Source organism: Cheilinus undulatus, linkage group 8, assembly GCF_018320785.1.
Source record: "Cheilinus undulatus linkage group 8, ASM1832078v1, whole genome shotgun sequence".
NCBI classification, from domain to species: Eukaryota; Metazoa; Chordata; class Actinopteri; order Labriformes; family Labridae; genus Cheilinus; species Cheilinus undulatus.
The window spans coordinates 16,527,226-16,545,511 of NC_054872.1; the positions used below are offsets into that span (position 1 = coordinate 16,527,226).

At 38.6% G+C, this 18,286-nt stretch overlaps 2 protein-coding genes across 2 annotated transcripts; one reads left to right on the forward strand and one right to left on the reverse strand.

Annotated features, from left to right (window-relative positions):
* Positions 1 to 1,587: 1,587 nt before the first annotated feature.
* On the reverse strand, positions 1,588 to 9,231 carry LOC121514139 (B-cell receptor CD22-like). The gene is made up of 7 exons (XM_041794235.1): positions 9,103 to 9,231; positions 6,752 to 7,093; positions 6,451 to 6,672; positions 5,712 to 6,005; positions 5,465 to 5,558; positions 2,111 to 2,144; positions 1,588 to 2,035 (listed from the first exon to the last, which is right to left on the reverse strand). The coding sequence occupies exons 1-7, from the start codon at positions 9,137 to 9,139 to the stop codon at positions 1,952 to 1,954; spliced, it is 1,107 nt and encodes a 368-aa protein (XP_041650169.1). The 5' UTR covers positions 9,140 to 9,231; the 3' UTR covers positions 1,588 to 1,951.
* Positions 9,232 to 10,620: 1,389 nt separating this feature from the next.
* On the forward strand, positions 10,621 to 18,037 carry LOC121513494. Its single transcript, XM_041793281.1, has 6 exons — positions 10,621 to 10,704; positions 15,083 to 15,198; positions 16,124 to 16,325; positions 16,590 to 16,737; positions 17,578 to 17,700; positions 17,937 to 18,037. Exons 1-6 carry the CDS (start codon positions 10,621 to 10,623, stop codon positions 17,984 to 17,986), a joined length of 723 nt encoding a protein of 240 aa, XP_041649215.1. The 3' UTR covers positions 17,987 to 18,037.
* The last annotated feature ends 249 nt before the right edge of the window (positions 18,038 to 18,286 follow it).

The window sequence follows — 18,286 nt, forward strand, 5'->3', positions numbered from 1 at the left end:
GGTCTTTCTCCTTCAATCCTCTCCTTCTGCATCAACACACCGCTGCATTCAGGTCTTCCACTGGTCAAAGCAGTGTTGTAGGTCTTCTTGAGACAGTTATCTCAGAACCTCTGTTGTTCTTTTAACTTCTGACAAAGACTCAAAACCTTTGAGCAGGATCACCCACCAAAGTGACTGTGCCCCAGAAAAATCCAGAACATAGGCCCTCTCCAGCTGTGATTTATTGATGATTAAATGCACTTTAAATCCATTTTTGCTGCTTTGTAAAAAACTTTTGGCCACATTTAACTCATTTTTGCCCTTTTTTGCCGCTTTCTTGCCACTTATGACCCGTTTTTGCCAACAGCTTTGAGAGAAGGAAAAGATGGGATCATTACAAGGAGGTTAAATTTTACTGCCAGTGGATACAATAGTTATACAGCTAAAGCAATTAGCAGTCGAAATTTTGTATAGTTTAATTATACATGTTTCTTTATTAAAAAAAGAGAAAAACCAAACTAAAGATGTTTTCACTCCTCTCCTGACCGGCCTTGGTGTAAGTTTTGCTCCACTGTTGTGCACTATGGGAGTGTTTTCCTGTGAAGCTGGAGCTGGGCATGCGTACAACCTAACTCTATCTTGTCCCCCTGATTGGCCTGTCATGAATGTGACAGACAGAAGGTTTATCCAATCACCTTCTGAGAATTTTTTTTGAAAAGTCCTGCCCTTCACATCCTCTATGGGAGCTTTCCCAAATGAATGCAAATTATATCCATGCAAAAGATAAATGGAGCAGTCCACCTGGCGTGTCAGGATATGGATGCCGAGAACGTTCATCATCTTGGGAATCCTCTCTGTCTTCGCAAAATCCTTTGTGCCATTCAAAGACACGTGACATGCAGTGTTCTCCATACACCTCAGTTAATGTCCCAAAAGATTCAGCTGCTGTTTTGTTCAATTCAATAAAAAAATCAAGTTAATGTAATGTTAGTCACTCTGTGTGACTGTGAACCATGTGGTTTTATCCTCATAAGCACAGTCTCTTTATTTAATAGTCATATTGTCCAATCACAGAATCTTTAACCATTTAAAAAAATTCAGCCAGAAAAACCTTCCTGAGAGTAAAACTCTTCTTGTAAGAGGTCTAGTCAAGAAGAACAGTTAACAAATTGTCTAACCATACATGCAAGCGTATATATGAGGCACATGAACACATCATCACAAACATGAAATAACTAAATAAGCAAATATTTGGCAAAATTAAATTACAGTCATTAAAATATCAAGCAGAACATCCAAAGTCAGATTTCACCGCCTCAAAGTCTTTTAACTTGATGTAGGAAAGTGTTTTAAACTACAGGGGGCAGCATTTCCTTATTTGACAACAATGGTTATAGGCAGTGGTGCTGTATATCTGCAGGTTAGAGGTCAAACCACTGACAACGTTCAGACATATTATTTACAGAACTCTGTTGAAGGGCCTTTAACCTGGCTAAATGAATTATATCTGATACATGAGTATTTAATATCTCAGTATTTTTAGAGACGGATATTTTAATTTTCTAAAAAAAACAAAAAAACAAAAGCATAGTATAGAAAGCATTGAGCCTTCAGAACATCAGTAAACAACTGACCTCATTTTAAACAACAACAACAACAAAAATTTAAAACCTCACTAATTCTTCCATGGGGTTACATCTGATTGCACCATGCATAAGTTGATACATACTCATGAGTGAATTTTGAATCCTGTGACTTCTATTTGATGGTTTAGGTTTTAAAGTTCACATTGTTGAGAGGACCAGCAGGAATGTGGCATTGATAACATTTGTAGCTCTTTTGTCATCAAGTTTTCACAGACATGGGTAAGTTGTTGTTGGTTAATTTCCTTCACTTTATAGTCCTGGGAGAGTTATGTGCCAAGTTTCCGGGCATGTCTGTAAGTTAATATCGTGGCATATCTCTGGTTTCTTCAAACAGACACTTCCCTCTGACAGACACCGTCTCTATTATCCATTTTGGCAGTGCTGATGAGTTCATAAATACGGCCATCCTCCTGAAACAAACATTAAAATTATTATATAAAATAATCTTTTTGTTACTTTATTTAAACAGAGCTGAGCTTTCTTACCTCAGTTTCAACAGCAGGGGGGCTTCCTCGCCTCCTTTGACAATAAAAATGAGATAGGTTTTTATTAGTGCTGTAAAAAGATCGATCTTTTTAATTGCGATCAAACTCAGGATTTCTGGAGTTAATTGCAATTAATCGCACCCTTTATTGCATTTTGAAATGTGATTGATTGATGAAGATTCAAGAAATAAATACAAATTCCAAGACCTGTAGAGCATCAAGTGGTAATTTACTTCTGGCCTTAACAAAGCCAGGGATGAACTTGTTAAGGCCTGTTTGTACAGTTTTGGGGAATTTTTTTGGAAATTTGGGTGGGCGTTTTCCTTCAGAAATCCAATATTTGAAAGGAATTTTCAGGGTTTTTCTTTGGATTTTTTGGAGGAATTGTTTTGGAAATTTTACATAATTTTTTTCTCAGTTAAATGAAAATATAGTTTAAAATGAAATAATTTTATATATAACACAGTTTCATATACAGTGCTTAACAAATTTATCAGACCACCTGTCATAAAAATGAGAAAACAAATATTTTAGAAATCTTTCAAAAACCTGTTTGAAAGTAAAAATGTTATTGTTATTTATTTGGCAAATAACAAACTGAAACAACTAAATAGTCCTTTTTCACACATAATAACCAAAAACCTTCATATTTTGTATGGCCTCCTTTGGCCTTGATAACAGCTTGCATTCTTGCTGGCATTGTTTTTATGTACTTTTCCACAGTCACTTTTGTTATTGAGTTCTAAATAGTTCCTAGCTGTTCCCACAGACTTGCTTTAGATGAAAGTTTTGTGCGGTCAATCTTTGAATCTACTAAATCCTAAACTTGTTCAATAGGATTCAATTCTGGGCTTTGACTTGGCCAGTCCATCAGTTCCAGTACTCCAGATTCATTTTTCTTGGTCAAATTGTCTCTGCACAGCTTTGAAGTATGCTTGGGGTCATTGTCTTGTTGGTATATGAACCCACGACCAATCAGATTCAGTCCAGAAGGGATTCCATGATGCACTAAGATGTTGTGGTAGACGTCCTTGTTCATGATACCGTTGATTTTCACTCATTTGCCCACGCTGTATCCACAAATGGAACCTCATACCCTAATGGAATCTCCACCGTGTTTCACTGTGGGTGCAGTGCATCTGGCATCAAAACATTCTCCAGCTTTTCTGCGGACACAAACACGACAAGGCTGACCTAAGAGTTCAAACTTGGACTCGTCCGTCCAGAGTACCTTCTTCCAGTCATCAACAGTCCAGTGTTTGTGCTCCCTGTCAAATCTGAGGCATTTCTGGATGTTTGCAGGCCTCAATAATGGCTTCTTAGCAGCTATTCTTCCCTTTGAGCCTTGTTCCGTCAGTCGTATGCTTATGGTCATTCTGGAGACTCAGACTCTGATCTAGAAGCATTCATCTCTGCCTGAAGATCAGCAGTGGTCTTCCCTGAGTCTCTAGTACTTAAAATCTTGAGGTGTCTGACATCTGCTTCAGTTTACTTTGGTTTCCTGCCTCTTCCTTGGCGCATTTTCTAAGCACCAGTCCTGGCAATTGACTCCAAAGCATAATTGACCACACTGTGAGAACACTTTATGTCTTTCCCTATTTGTCTCAGAGACCATCCAGCTTCATGAAGTGCTTTAATGCGGACTCTTTCATTTTCAGTGAGCTCTCCACGTTGCACCATTTCAAACTGAATTCACCTTTTTATACCCAAATTTGAGCTGGCTCACTGGGCTTCTATGAGAAGTCAGAATATAATGAAGCGTAACATTCAACCACTAAAAACTAATTTTTCTGTTCAGGAATGCAAGTAAATAACTATAATTTGACATATTAATCAAGAAATATTAATGTGCTTTAATATTTTGTCAGTTTTTTTGTAAATCAGTAAATTTGAAAATTCATGGATAACAATAATACTTATATTTTAGCAATAAAATATCATTTGGGTTAAAGAGCCTCTACATATTGGTGTATTAACCATTGCAGAAACATAAAAAATGATTTTGGTAATTACCAATGCTGTTAAATTTAGGGCAGCTGTGGCATAAACCTTACTTTGGGTGGTGGTCTAATAAATTTGTTAAGCACTGTATGTATAGATATTTCTATTTTGAATTTATGTATTTATATAAATATTTGTTAATCTGATCGCAATTACAGCTTTTATTACGAAAATGTGCACAATCTTCGTCTACTGTATTGGATGACATAGTGGCTTGCCTCTGTCATCATGGTGGCAACATCGGCGTCCAGCCAGCCAATCTCCCATCGCATGTCTGTGCAAAGTGATGCTTGAATTTGGATCATAAATTGATTTATTAGAATAAATCTTATGTAATCGCTGTGCTTCTTAGTCTGAAACTCACATATTTTTCATCTACTTGTTTTCTTTATGTGCTGGACCTTCCTCTATTAATATGGCGGCGACACACAAAGAAAAAAACAAAGAAGATGTGGCGCTCGTCCGACTTCTGGTATGAAGTGGATGTCCTTGGCTGCATCGAGATCCCTCTCGATTTTTCTGCCCATTTTTGCAACCTTAATGGGACACTTTTCATCAGTTTGCACACTATTTACCCAATTTGCCAGTATGTACAAATTTTTGCCACTTGTTTACCCATTTTGTCACATTAATCATTTATATGTTGCTTTGATAATAGTGGTTGTTATTCGGGTAAACAGAATTAAATAAGGTTATCACAGCTTAACTTAATAATAATGGATCATGATTTTGCTGACCTCAATGGGCCCCCCATTTGTCTGGGCTCCCTGAAAGCTCTTCCCTTTATTCCCCTGATGGGAGGCCTTGCCTGGCCTTCTGTGGTCCATTATTAAAAAAAGAAATGACATCACCATACGTCTCTTACTGTTGAACACCATTTCTCACCGACTGATTGGCTCCCTACCAACTGGTTGAAATACTCTCAATTTTTTTTTTATCTATTTTTTTGTGTTGTAAAGTAAGAAAAGCCTGATGTCCTTATATGCAAACGTAGTTTTTGGGTGAACTACTCCCTATTCAAATACAAGTCTCTGGTTTGAAACTTATCAGGTCCTACTTATCCCAAATAAAAGAGAGAACTTAAAATGTATTCAAAACAGAAGCTCAAGTCAGGTTAAGGAGTAGTGGTGGACTTATTTGACATCACTGTGGCTGCAGTGGCTTGAACAAAGTGTTTCGAAAAGGACAGTAAATCAAATAGTGCACTAATGTATTTTAGCTAATCATGATTATTTCTATTGATCTTGACAGCCCTAGTTTTCATATTAAATACAGTTCACAAAACATTAAAAGCCCAATAGAATCAACAAATATTCAAGAAGTGCAAATTAAGATATTCTATCTATAACTTACCAAGCCCAGATGATAACCAGTGAAAGAACCAGCAAAATTAAAACTTTGACTCCAACACCGACAAGAAGGAAGATTCGGTTTAAAGTGAAGAGATCTGTAAGAAAAAGGATTTCAGATTTTCTTCAGACTAAACAAAATTGTTGTTTGACAACAAAAAAGAATGTCTTTACCCTTCCCTTTATTGACTAAGTTGTTTTACTAACGTTATTATGATTTTTTTTTTTTGTCACATTAGGTTGATACAAACCCTGACTTTCTTCCCTCATGGTTATCGGCACCTCATTTGAATTGTTTTCTCCCACTGTGTTCCTGGCCCGGCAGAGGTACAGGTAAGCGTGGGACATCTCCACAGAGAGGAGAGACAGCACTCGCCCTGAGCCCACCTGGATCAAGGTGCTGGGGCTGGGAGAGGCTGTTCTCCTAAACCAGGTAAAGTTTTCTGCTGCAGGGTTTGCAGAGCAGCTGCAGGTCAGATTGATGCTGCTGGATTCATTGAGTATGCTGGGGTAACTCACAACAACTGACACGTTCAAAGGAGGATCTGTGATGAAAACATAACACAGTATATATTTATGTTGGCTGTATTACATTAAGAAATGGCCTATAAAAACAGTGAAGGCATATTTTATTCACATTCTTAAATGGGACATGTGAAAACCCTCCTTCTTAGTAATTTTGCTCCTAATCTAGTATATCTACGAACCCACAATATGTGACAAACCAACCCAGAATTGCAGAGATGGAGAGAGACATAACTTCACATAACTCAGAAAATGAAATAAGGAATACCTGAAGAGTTAAATACATGACTAGTTATAATGCTACTATGTAAGCTTTATATATCTTTCCTTAACCAGGTTGTTAATGTCTTTTTATCTGTTTAAACAATATGCATATTAAAATTGGTGTCCATTGGCTTCATTTTCAACCTTCAATGCAGTAAAATTCAAGTCTCTCAGATCAGTTTTATCATAATAAATACTCACACTGAACATCGAGAGCCACAGGATGTGATCGCTCTGACTCATGGCCTTCAACGGCACATGAATAATTCCCAGAATCCTCTGCCTGAGCCTGGAACTTTGTTTTGGTGACTGGGCGTCCATTTTTGAACCAGACTGTGCTGTTAAGTGTGCATGAGGTTTCACATTCAAGAGTCACGGCGTCTCCTGCTCTCACAGTGTCAGGGTTCACTCTGGCTCTCAGCGCTTTATAAACGATGTAAAAACACAGAACATTACTTTTCTTTAAGATGAAAATGTAAATGAGAATGACACAAAAACTCACCCGTGATGGAGAGAAACACTGATTTCTTACTGCGCCAGCCATAGTTTTCTGTGTCAAACCTGAAGTAGTAATATCCAGTGTCATTCTGCTGCAGCTCATGGAGAACCAGGCTACAGTTGTGCTCTCGGTCGCCAATATACTGAAAACGATTCTGATATGAAGGAAGGTCTGAGAGCGCCACACGTTCCCAGGTGCCATTCTTTAGTTCCCCTTTGTACCATGCAGTCTTTGTCACAGTTTGTCCATATTTGTAGTTATACGAGCACCTGAACGTGACTGATGACCCCTCCAAAGCACAGGGATCAGGGTTTTCAAAAGTCACAGACCAAGCCCTCAAGGATCCTGCAGAGAGATCAGGATTCATGTTAGCTATTTTTTTTGGTATTTGAGCAGAATCATACATAACTACAGCACTATTTAATTAACTTTAAGAAGCGGCTGTGAAAAATTAAAGGACGTAGAAAGACCAAAGCTATGGTTTTATCGTAAAAGCTCCAGCAGGGAACTTTAACGTTGTGTGAGCTTTGCATCCCCATGTGAAACCCTAACTTTAGGTTTTTACTGATCTTGACTGACGTGTTTTTAAAAAAAGGCTGCATCATACTCGTAACTGCCTTGTCTGTCACCTATGCGTATGCCTATAAAAAACTGCATAGAAAAGAAACGTCCAGCCTGGAACACTGACAGATTTCTAGAATCTTAACTGATATTGAAAATGTGAGAGAGCCCACACGATGGCCGATTCAGTTCACCAAGAACCAGACTCTCCACTCCCAAAACTTTAAATTTCACGTGGGCAAATGATTTTAGAGTAAACAAACTAAATGTGGTTAGCCCTTAGCTACCTGCTACATGCTGTACCTTACCGTGACAATTTTGGTCCATCTTTTCTGCTTGTCTTTTCAGCTGTGATAAGTTTTCCCTAACTTTATTAAGGTGACCCACTTTTTACAAATACAAACCATCACGAATTAACATCTTTGCTCTCCTTCGATATTGCTTATCAAGTCCTCCTGTTCCATCCTCGGCTGGCCAGTTGAGCTGATGGATAACACAGTTCCAGACTCAGCCTAGTCTTGACTTTGCTTTTTCTGTTTTACAAGCCTGGAAGAAGCCACTTTACCTCTGTAACATAGGCTTTCTTCAACCCCTTGGGCCTTCAGTGGCTATCTGCTCTGGAACAATGCATTTCTTCTTTAGTAGCCAAGCATCAATAACTGTGACTCTTTTACCATCCGGTGGCTGGTAGTGCATTATTTTTGTGTTTTATTATAGTGGAGAGGGTGAGCCCTGAAGGGTGGAGAACCCAGTCTGACTATCATGTGTGCAGACATAAATGTCCCCAAAAAAACCCTGAAAACTCACTGGCGACCCAAATAAAACATCTTCCACAAACGAACTGTTAGTCCCAACCCAGACCTTGGTAATGAGTTTAGAACACATGTTGTATCAAAACATCTGAGCACCTATTTTTCAACCATTTTGTCTCGCCTAGACTTATTGTCTTAAAATAGCATGTCACATCAACCCTGTTGTGCAAAATCAAGCTCTAAACGTCCCTTTTTTTTTTTTTTAAGGCAAATGGGCTGTAAAAATATCTGTGCTATAGTTATGTCACTTGAATTAAAAAGTTATGGTCTATGAAGATAGAAATCAAAACTCAGATATTTTCATTTGTGATGCATAGTAAACAATAATGTCTTTATTGTTAGGTTTTTGTATTAATACACTTTAGAAGGCTATGTGTGTGTTTTTGTTCACTGATCTCTCTTTGTTGCAGGGTGAAGAAAGTGGTTAGGCCTGAGGCTTTTCAGTCACACAGCTGCAAGTAATGTGATGCAATCAGCTCCAGTTTATATGCACCTGGATGAAGCTTGGAAGGTGCCGGAGTATGCCAATGTCCAGTGTGATAACAGGCTCAGTAACTGAGAATATAGCATGAGGAAGCATTCCACTTTCAGTACTTCAACATTAAGAGTTCTAGTCCCCAGACGCTGATAGAGTGTCGTTAGAAGACAGTGATTAAACATATTGATAGAAATGCTTCCATCCCAGCTTTTTCGGAACATAATTCAGGCATAAAATTCTTTAAACTGTATTCCACTGAACATACTAGTAGAGTACAAAGGCTGTGCAAATCATTGTGCAAATCAAAATTTAAGTTAAAATATAAACTATGTTTGCAGGGAATCTTATAAGAGCAGGTTTTTATAGATAATGTCTGACTGTGATAATCACCTGACAGATTTATTTTCTAGTTTTTCTTCCCATATAACAGCACATTAATCTAAAATCAGTTTCATCGTCACATTCTTTGACACATGAATTAAAAAGTAGTATCAACTGCTTACCTGCTCTTAGAAACAGAAGAACGAGCACTGGAATCATGCTCTTAAAATTAACAAAAAAAACCCAAAACAAAACACAATGTCCCTGTATTTTTGTACTAGTTTTGGTTTGTTTCAACTGTGAAGTTCTTGCAGTAACAGCAAAGCTAAGAAAAGGAAGGAAGAAAAAACTTATAGCAATTTGGTATACTTCTTCAAATGTGATGCATGTCAGACATGGTGGGAGGATTTTCTGTTCCTCTGAAAAATTGAATATGTATTAACTGTAAAATGTGTCAAAACTTTCTGAAATAACAGTTTACTGTGAATGGGGAACTTGTGGCTGACATCTTTTTTTGTGTCTCTTGTGTCTCTTCTTAAAATATCTTGAATTGTTTTGTATGTTGTAGTGTGAAAATCCTGTGTTTCAGCCCCCAGTGGTACTTTAAATGGTTTAATAAAGGAAAGTGGCTGCAAGAATAGCCCCAGTGGCAACTGTAAGATGTTTCACGAGTCTTGAATTGCCTCATGTCTGACTGTGTTGAGTTGTCAGTCATGCAGTCAAGCAGTCATGATCCTCAGAGGATGTACGACTGTCTTTTCTTTCAGCAACACCAGCTTGTCCAAGCTTTCAGAAACAGAAATCTATTCATTGGATTTAAAGATGACAGTATGATATTTCTCGATAACATACTGCTACTAAGGTCTCCAAAAGACCCAATTCATGGACAGCGATGGCAGGGTATCTGGAGATTTAAAAAGCTTAAAATACAAAACATCTACAGTTATGAGGGGCCTAAATCAGTAGCAAAGGCTTTTATGAGCAAGGTTTGGCATCATGATATTAAAAAATACACCTAATTGGGGACCGGTTAAGCCCAGTTGGTAAAGCAGGCATCTATATAGAAGCAACAGTCCTCAATACACTGGACTGATTCTCAATCCTGGTGCTGTTTGGAGCATGTAGTAAGAGCTATCCAGGACACAAAGTTAGACACCTTCCTGGTGCCTGTGGCTTCCGCCAGGGCTGTCCCTTATCTCTACTTCTGTTTGTAATTTAAATGGACAGGATCTCAAAGCACAACCTGGTCTGTTGGGTGAGCTCAGAGTTTTATTTCTGCTTTCCACTGATGATGTGGTTCTTGTTGCTTCTAGAGTCAGGGACCTTAGCAGGCGCCAGGGCGGTTTGTAGATGAGTGCAAAGCGTTTGGGATAAGGGTCAGCACCTCCAAGTCCAAAGCTATGGTTCTCTGCCAGATAATGCTGGATTGCTCCCTCTAGGTGGGGAGTAAATCTGTGCCCCAATAATAATAATAATAATAATATCTTGAATTTATATAGCGCCTTTCAAGAAACCCAAGGACGCTTTACAGGAACATATAGACATGGACAAACTATGTGAGGGGTAGGATGAGTGTAAGGGGTGGTTTAGTGAAGACTGTAGGCTGTGGTGAACAGGTGGTGCTTGAGACGTTTTTTGAAAATGTCCAGAGATGGGAGGAGTCCAAGTACTTTTGGTTCTTGTTCATGAGTGAAGGTAGAATGGACAGGGGGATGATTGCAGCATCAGCACTATTGCAGACGCTGTACCAGACTGCTGAGGTGAAGAGGGAGCTGAGCCGAAAGGCAAAGCTCTCAATATCCCACCCTCATTTATGGCCATGAACTCTAGGTATTGACTGAAAGAATAATATTGTGGGTTCAAGCTGTCCAAATGAGATTCCTCAGGATGGTGGCTGGGCTCAGCCATAGAGGTAACGGTGAGGAGACATCAGAAAGGAGCTTGAAGTAGAGCTACTGCTCCTTTGTCTTGAAAGGAGCCAGCTGAGGTGGTCCAGGCATCTGATTAAGATGCCTCCTGGTTACTTCTCTGACCCCAGGGTAGAACAAGGACTCTTTGGAGGAATAATATATCTTGTGTGTCATGGGAATGCCTTTGAATCCTCAAGTAAGAGCTGGAAAATGTTGCTTGGGAGAGAGATGTCTGGGCTGAGTTGTTTGGCCTGCTGCCACCAGATAGATGGATGGATGAAGTTATAGGTGAATATGAGTGTCTGTTCAGGCTCTTCCCATCAAGCTGGACTAAAGATCCCATCTTGTGACCAGAGTTGTCATAAACTGACACCACATACTTTTCCTGTAATATGTAAAAAATCTGTAAGCAGACAGACAGACTACAGCTCCAGCTGTCACAGAGCGATTGCAGTGGGAACACATCATTAGTCCCACTTTTGACAAATTAACTCCTCTCTAGTTTCAGCCCAAAGGAGCTCTTCTTTTACATCCTTTCATTATGTTTGGATACAATTTATCATAAATCATGGATCTAAAAGAGATAAAGAGAAGACCATTTCCAAAGCATGTGCACAGTTTCTGTTTCTCTCCTCTTAGCACATTTGTCTTAGCTGCATGCTAGTAGAGAGTAAAAACAGCTGTTTGTGTACATAGCTGACAAATTCAGTACTCCACTGTGAAATGATCCCCTTTATGTTGAATCTTTGGACAAACTGGACACCTAAAAGTAGGTTCAAATGCTTGTGTTGTTGTGTGTACCATGCTTGCATATGGCTGTTTTAATGAGCCTGACAGCCAATGCTGTATGCCTCTGCCTACTTCATTGTTATTTTGTTATTAGTGTGTACTGTGATGGACTATGGGCTGTAAATTAAGCTGTGGAATAACTGTAGAGTCAGCACATTCAAAGGCAGACATATAGGAGGCTTCATGACATTTTTACAACAGACGTGTGGAACAAGTAATTAAAGGGTTTAAAGCGCCCCTTTCCTCAGTATGTAGTGCAGGAGCAGGACAATTTTAAAGTAAAGCTAACAGTGATTGTACCATTGCTGCAGTAGTCAAATTGAGCTGCAAATGGGATAGTGGGCGACGATGATAAAGAGGACAGAGATAAGATATACTTTATTGTCACTGCAAGCAATCAGGGCCAGAATGTAACCAATTACATTTACCCAAATTACTGCAATTAAGTAGTTTATGTGGTTACTTGTACTTCTGTGAGTACGTTTTGAAATCTAACTAAGTAAATTAAACCAGAGTAGCTGTACTTTTATTTGAGTGCGATACTTTCTCTGTTGACTACACAGTAGCACACATGGAGGGAATGAGTCCACATCACATCCCAAAATAGTAAAAACCAGAAGTGTTGATGTCTGAGGGTGAAACATTTCAGAATTGATTTTAACTCCCACTGTGTGATTTTAATTCTATTCTGAGTTATCTGACAGTGTTAATCCCCCAGTGTTAGTTCAACACTGCAAAGAGTCAACTGATCTAAACTGTGTTTCAAATATGGGGGGTTTGTGGGGGCAGAGTTCCCCATCATGCCCTCAGGCAGATTTAGATGTGTTTTATACATGACGAGTTGTGTTTGGATGTTGCCTGTTGTACAGTGATTGATTTGAGACACTTTTGCACCATGAATGAAGTTATCCACTGAGTTAGAGTTCACACCTGAGACTTCAGATGCTTCTAAAGGACACATAGTGCATATTCATGCACTGCCTTGCTATGAGGTTGACCCTCCTTACCACAGATTTTCTGCAGAGTCACTGCAGTTCTGTCATATCAAAAGGTATATATAGAGTGTGGACAACTACATGCCTTTTTATTTTAAAGATATTTTTGGGGCTTTTTACGAGTTTTACTTGGAGAGAAGGATAGTTGATAGAGTCAGAGACGGAGAGGAAAGGAGCTCAGGCTGCCTGCACACATTAGGCACAGCCTCACTGCCAGGCCATCTGCGCCCCTATATACACTTTTAAGGTGCTTAACTACATATGAGTTTAATAAAATGGTCAATTTTGCTGCTTATTTCACTTTATTATAAAGTTGTGACCTTACCTGAAAAACCTGGTTGAAGATCTATTCTCTTGCTGTTCTTACCAATAAGGACAGATCAGGTTTTAATGTACAGCTCCTTAGTAGCTATTCAGTACTTGAAGTAAACTTTCAATACTTTTTACTTTCACTTGAGTGCATATATAGACCAGCATCTTTACTTTCACCTAAGTAAATTTTAAACAGAGTAAAAGTACTTTTACTTGCTTACTTACTTACCTTACTTTTATTAGCTGTGTACTTTTCCACTTTTGCATGCAATAGAACCAAATTTTGTCACAGCACAGCCTGGCAGCAAGCTCAAATAGATTAGAAAACAAGTTAAAAAATGTGAGCAAAAAGTGTAAAATATTATAGATAATAGTTATCTCAGAAGTGACCATGTAGCAGCAGGTTTTAAAGCACAAAAGGCCATGAACTGTGTTTGATCTGTGCACCTAATGAAGCAGCTTTATTCCTTTTTCTGCTCACCAGAAAGTCCTTTTACATAAACAATCATCACAGTGTAGGACCTCATGCATTTAGACAAAGCAGTACTGATGTATTGTTTTTCAGCCTGGTTGTGTCTACCAGCACAGAACACTTTATCCAGCTAATATTCAAATGAGTTTGTGGTTAAAAAAACAAACCCTGTCTTGTATTTTGGTTCAGTTTGGCTCTGATTTTTTCTTGTGTATTTCTTAATTTTATTTTCTTCACATTGCTGCTTTAATCATTTTGTTTTTGTGTTCTTGTTAAGAGTCGCTTCAAGCTTTATTGTCTTCCTCTCTTGCTTTAAAGCTGTGATGGTTGAGGACCAAGTAGCATGTCCTTCACAAAGAAAGACAGAGCTGATTTGAAAGTGAAATTTTGTTTTGCAAGTATTTGAAGCTTAAGTAAGACTCAAAGACTGTAGGGAAAGTAATCTGGGGGGTAGGCCAATAAAGTGTAGCAGTGTGTGACCACATGTGTGTGATAGAGGCTCCAAAAAGCCTTACATGATTACTGATGTTACTCCCAACAGCTATCATCGGCTCGGGCTCGTCCTGCTCAACCTGTTTGCTTCTTAGGTGCAGAAATCCCTCTCAAACATCAGGAAGAGAAAACGTCCACATTCCTTCAAGGGCCTTGTTGTTTGTAAGATCGTACCTGTTTGGAGGAGAGAGACAATCAGCATTGTTTGGAGAACCTGAAGGATTCTGTGCTGATTAATGAGACGCTGATAGTAGATTTATATCTGAGTATTGGGCTGTGGAATGTAACAAAACATCTGAGGAGTTACTCTCAACAAAAATTACCTTAAAAAGAAGCCATCTCTAATAAGGAAGCTTCCTGCAGACGTGTTGGGGACTTATCAGAGCATTTGTGGTGGGTAGTTATACACCTTCAGTTTCTTTAGTTTTCTTACTTATTTTAAGGTTTCTTTTTTTATGTTTTAAATAAAACTAACATTAGGGTACAGCTCACTTACCATATTAAAAATGTTGAAAAAAACAGAATTACTACTGCCAATTTTTTTGTGCAAAAATACATAGTAAGGATAAGGAAAGTGACCAAATTTAAGGGAAAAGTAAAGTTTGAAATTTAAAATTTGTCTTGTATTTTTAACAAAAGACAGCCCTTCTGTTTCTTATGTTTTAATATGACAAGGTTTCATTTAAAAAATATGTAATTATTACATTGTTTTTCAAGAAGCCATCATTTCACCATGTATGCTGCATACAGGCAACTAATTAGTAATTGTGATGTATAAGACTGAAAGCATCATAGCATCTGTTGTTTTAATTCCAAGGGAAACAGGTTGGGAACCACTGCTGTCCAGAAACAGACAGAAAGATGCAGAGATAGAGCTCAAGTCCTGTGATAGTAAGGGTATAAGGATGTTATTTCTACAGCTCATACTGATCTATTCCCAGTATTATGTATGCTGTGAAACCTGTTTCAAGTATTCAGCTCATTCATGTGAGGCAGTGAAACATTGTATTCAAAGTCTCTAATGAATAATGAATCATTTACAGTGTTACCTGCCCTCAGGTGATAGTCTTCAGAACCACCCTGTTCTCAGTCATCTAAACTCTTCGACACTGTGTTGAAAAGCAGCTTCTCTTGTATTCGTATGTTCTTTGATTGTGTGTAAAAGTAAAGTTGTGTTACCAAACATTTGCAGATTGATCTATGCCTGAGTGGAGTGAATGGAGAAGAGGAGGAGAGCAGAGATGATGAAGATTTCTCAAACATGGTTGCTGCTGTTGGCTCTGGCCCAAATCTACACGGCCTCTTCAGGTAAATAAACGCTATAATCTTCACTTTAATGAGAGTAGAAAATAAAAGTCTGAGATAAGTTGTCTGGTGAGTTTCTTCTACACTAAAATCAGAACATTCTCATAAGAGACATAAATAACATGAAGGAGGAAGTAAAAGCAGGAACAGTGCGGTTTCTTGAGAATCTTTGTTGAACTTGAGTCCACTAAGAGATATTTGTGTCATAAATGTGTCCACCCTGTTAAGAAAAGCTTTCAGGAAACATTAGTTTTCCAGAAGTTTCAAATGGCACTATGGGAAGTTTGCACATAAGAACACGTAGCATGAATTTTTGATCAACAAGAACATCTGGACAATTTGAAGGAGTTTTAACCAGTAACAAAAAAGACTAAAATTGAATATACAGGGCCAATAAAAGCCCCCCCCCAAGATGTTTTACCCTTTCATTGATTTTATACATATTCTGGTGTCAAAGGGACACATAATCATCTCATATTTTTTTGTCCTAAGTCTTCCTGGCAGTAGAAAGACACAATAATCCGTGTAACTGATCTAAGTTTCACTCTGACTTGTTTTCTGAGGCATGTGCTGCCTCATGCAGTTCAACTGTTGTCATTTTTTACATTTACAGCCAGATCAGTTCTGTAACATCTGTATTGATACACATATTAGCATGGACAGGCCTATCTACGATCTGCTTTTTGTAGTGAAAAAGTAATGGGACTTCACTGACAATAGAGATGTTACAGATACAATGTGAAGTTACTGTTCTGTAAAAGAGCTTTAGCTTGTATTAAAAAAAATCATTTTGTTCAAATTGACAATTATTGAAGGAATATTGAATGTGACATGCTGTGTATTATGCAAAAATGGAGTTTAATGGCACTCTTAATTTTTCCCAATCTCCTAATACATTGTGCAGTGTTTTTATTGATTCATCCATCAGTCAAATGTTGTCAACAGCTCAGAACCCAGCTGCTCTCAGTTACCGCACACGTCCAGTGAACATCAAAGTGGCTGTGGGAGAACCTGCAGTGTTTCGCTGTGGAGTCCCTGAAACTTCTCCAAACCTCACATTCACGCTCTCTGGGAGTCATGGCAACCATAAGCTCACCTGCCCACAGGGCCACATAGAGGATATCCCAGAGGTGAGACAGTGGTAGACTGATTCTGAGCTGAGGCCTGATCTAAGCCTCTTTATTTCTCTTTCTGTCTCAGAAAAATTATCTTGGCATGCACAAGGAAAATGAGAATGTATGTTACTTAGAAACAACCAATTCAGAAACACTCAAAAGGTTGCTCAGACTTTGAAAAACAGAGGACAACCCCTTCATTTTCAAAGAAAGCTGTCTGTATGGACTAGGCCTCTATCTTGTGATATGTATCTTAAAATATTCTTTTCCTCTCCTCAGGCTCTCTATGGAAGCTGTGAAATAAAGAAAGGCGAGTCTTTGGCTGTTTGGACCATAAAGGGAACTTCTTTCTCCGACAATGGCACACGAGTCGAATGTCAGCAGTTAAACAATCCTGAAAAACGTTCTGCTGTTCTGCACGTTTACGGTGAAGACTCTTGTTTTATATATAATGCAATATTATCAAATCATTTTATTTTATTTACTTCCTTTGAAAAATAACTTCATTTTTTTATCACTGACTTAACACGATACAGAATAAAAAATGATGAAGGAAAAGATATCTGTTTATCTTTAGATGAAGTTTGGATTATTCTCTGAGAAACAATACTGTAGTATACACTTAGCTGGGGTAAGCCTCAGAAGGATGGATGGATGATGGATGGATGATAAATGGCTGGCTGGCTGGCTGGCTGGCTGGCTGGCTGGATGGATGGATGGATGGATGGATGGATGGATAACTGGATGGATGGATGGATAAATGGCTGGATGGATGGATGAATGGATGGATGGATGGATGGATAAATGGCTGGATGGATGGATGGATGGATGGATGGATGGATGGATGGATGGATGGATGGATGGATGGATAAATGGCTGGCTGGCTGGATGGATGGATGGATGGATGAATGGATGGATGGATAGATGGATAGATGGATGGATGAATGGATAAATGGCTGGATGGATGTATGGATGGGTGGATGGATGGATAAATGGCTGGCTGGATGGATGAATGGATGGATGGATGGATGGATGGATAAATGGCTGGCTGGATGGATGGATGGATGGATGGATAAATGGCTTGCTAGATGGATGGATGGATGGATGGATAAATGGATGGATGGATGGATGGATGGATGGATGAATAAATAGCTGGATGGATGGGTGGATGGATGGATAAATGGCTGGCTGGATGGATGGATGGATGGATGGATGAATGGATGGATCAGGAAATCTCACTAACATAAAATGTCATCTTGACTCTTAGATAACGGCATAAATCGGGCTGTTCTCATTGGCTGTGTCATCGGTGGATTTTTCGGCATGCTGTTGGTGGCTGCTTTAGCATTTATCACTCTACAGAGATCTGAGACCGCCCAGAGGTGCTTCAGTAAGTACACTCTTTCATGTAACTATTTTATCTCTTATTGTTTTTTCGTTCTTTTTTATCTACTTTCATTATACTCTCTATCAATTACTTTGAACAGTTGAATCGTTAATAGCTTGTTTTCATTTATTTATTTTTATTCTGTTTTATTTCTGTTATGCATCTTTTTTTATTATTTACCGAAAAATTTAAAAGATATTATCATAAAAAAATACATGAGTGAAGTCTGTTTTTTTCAGGGGGGACAGCAGGAGAAGATGATACAACAACAATCGTAACAAAGGGTTAACAGCTGAGGAATCGCTTGTTTTAAACGCATGCCAAGTTTTGCATAATTTACCAGAACAGTTTGTATTTTTGTCTTTTCTTCTACATTGTTGAGGTGACAGTTTGAGGTAAAGTCTGAAAGTTTGAAGTCAGATCCAGGCTGAAGCCTTTTCCATCATTCTTAGTCCCTCACGTTCACAGGCTGTGTGATCATACCTTATGTAACGCTATAATTACATTTGATGTGAATTGCTGACTTTCACCATTTTAGCCTGATCATCCGTCCTTTTGCCCTTCCTTTAGGCTGCATTATTTGAAAGAT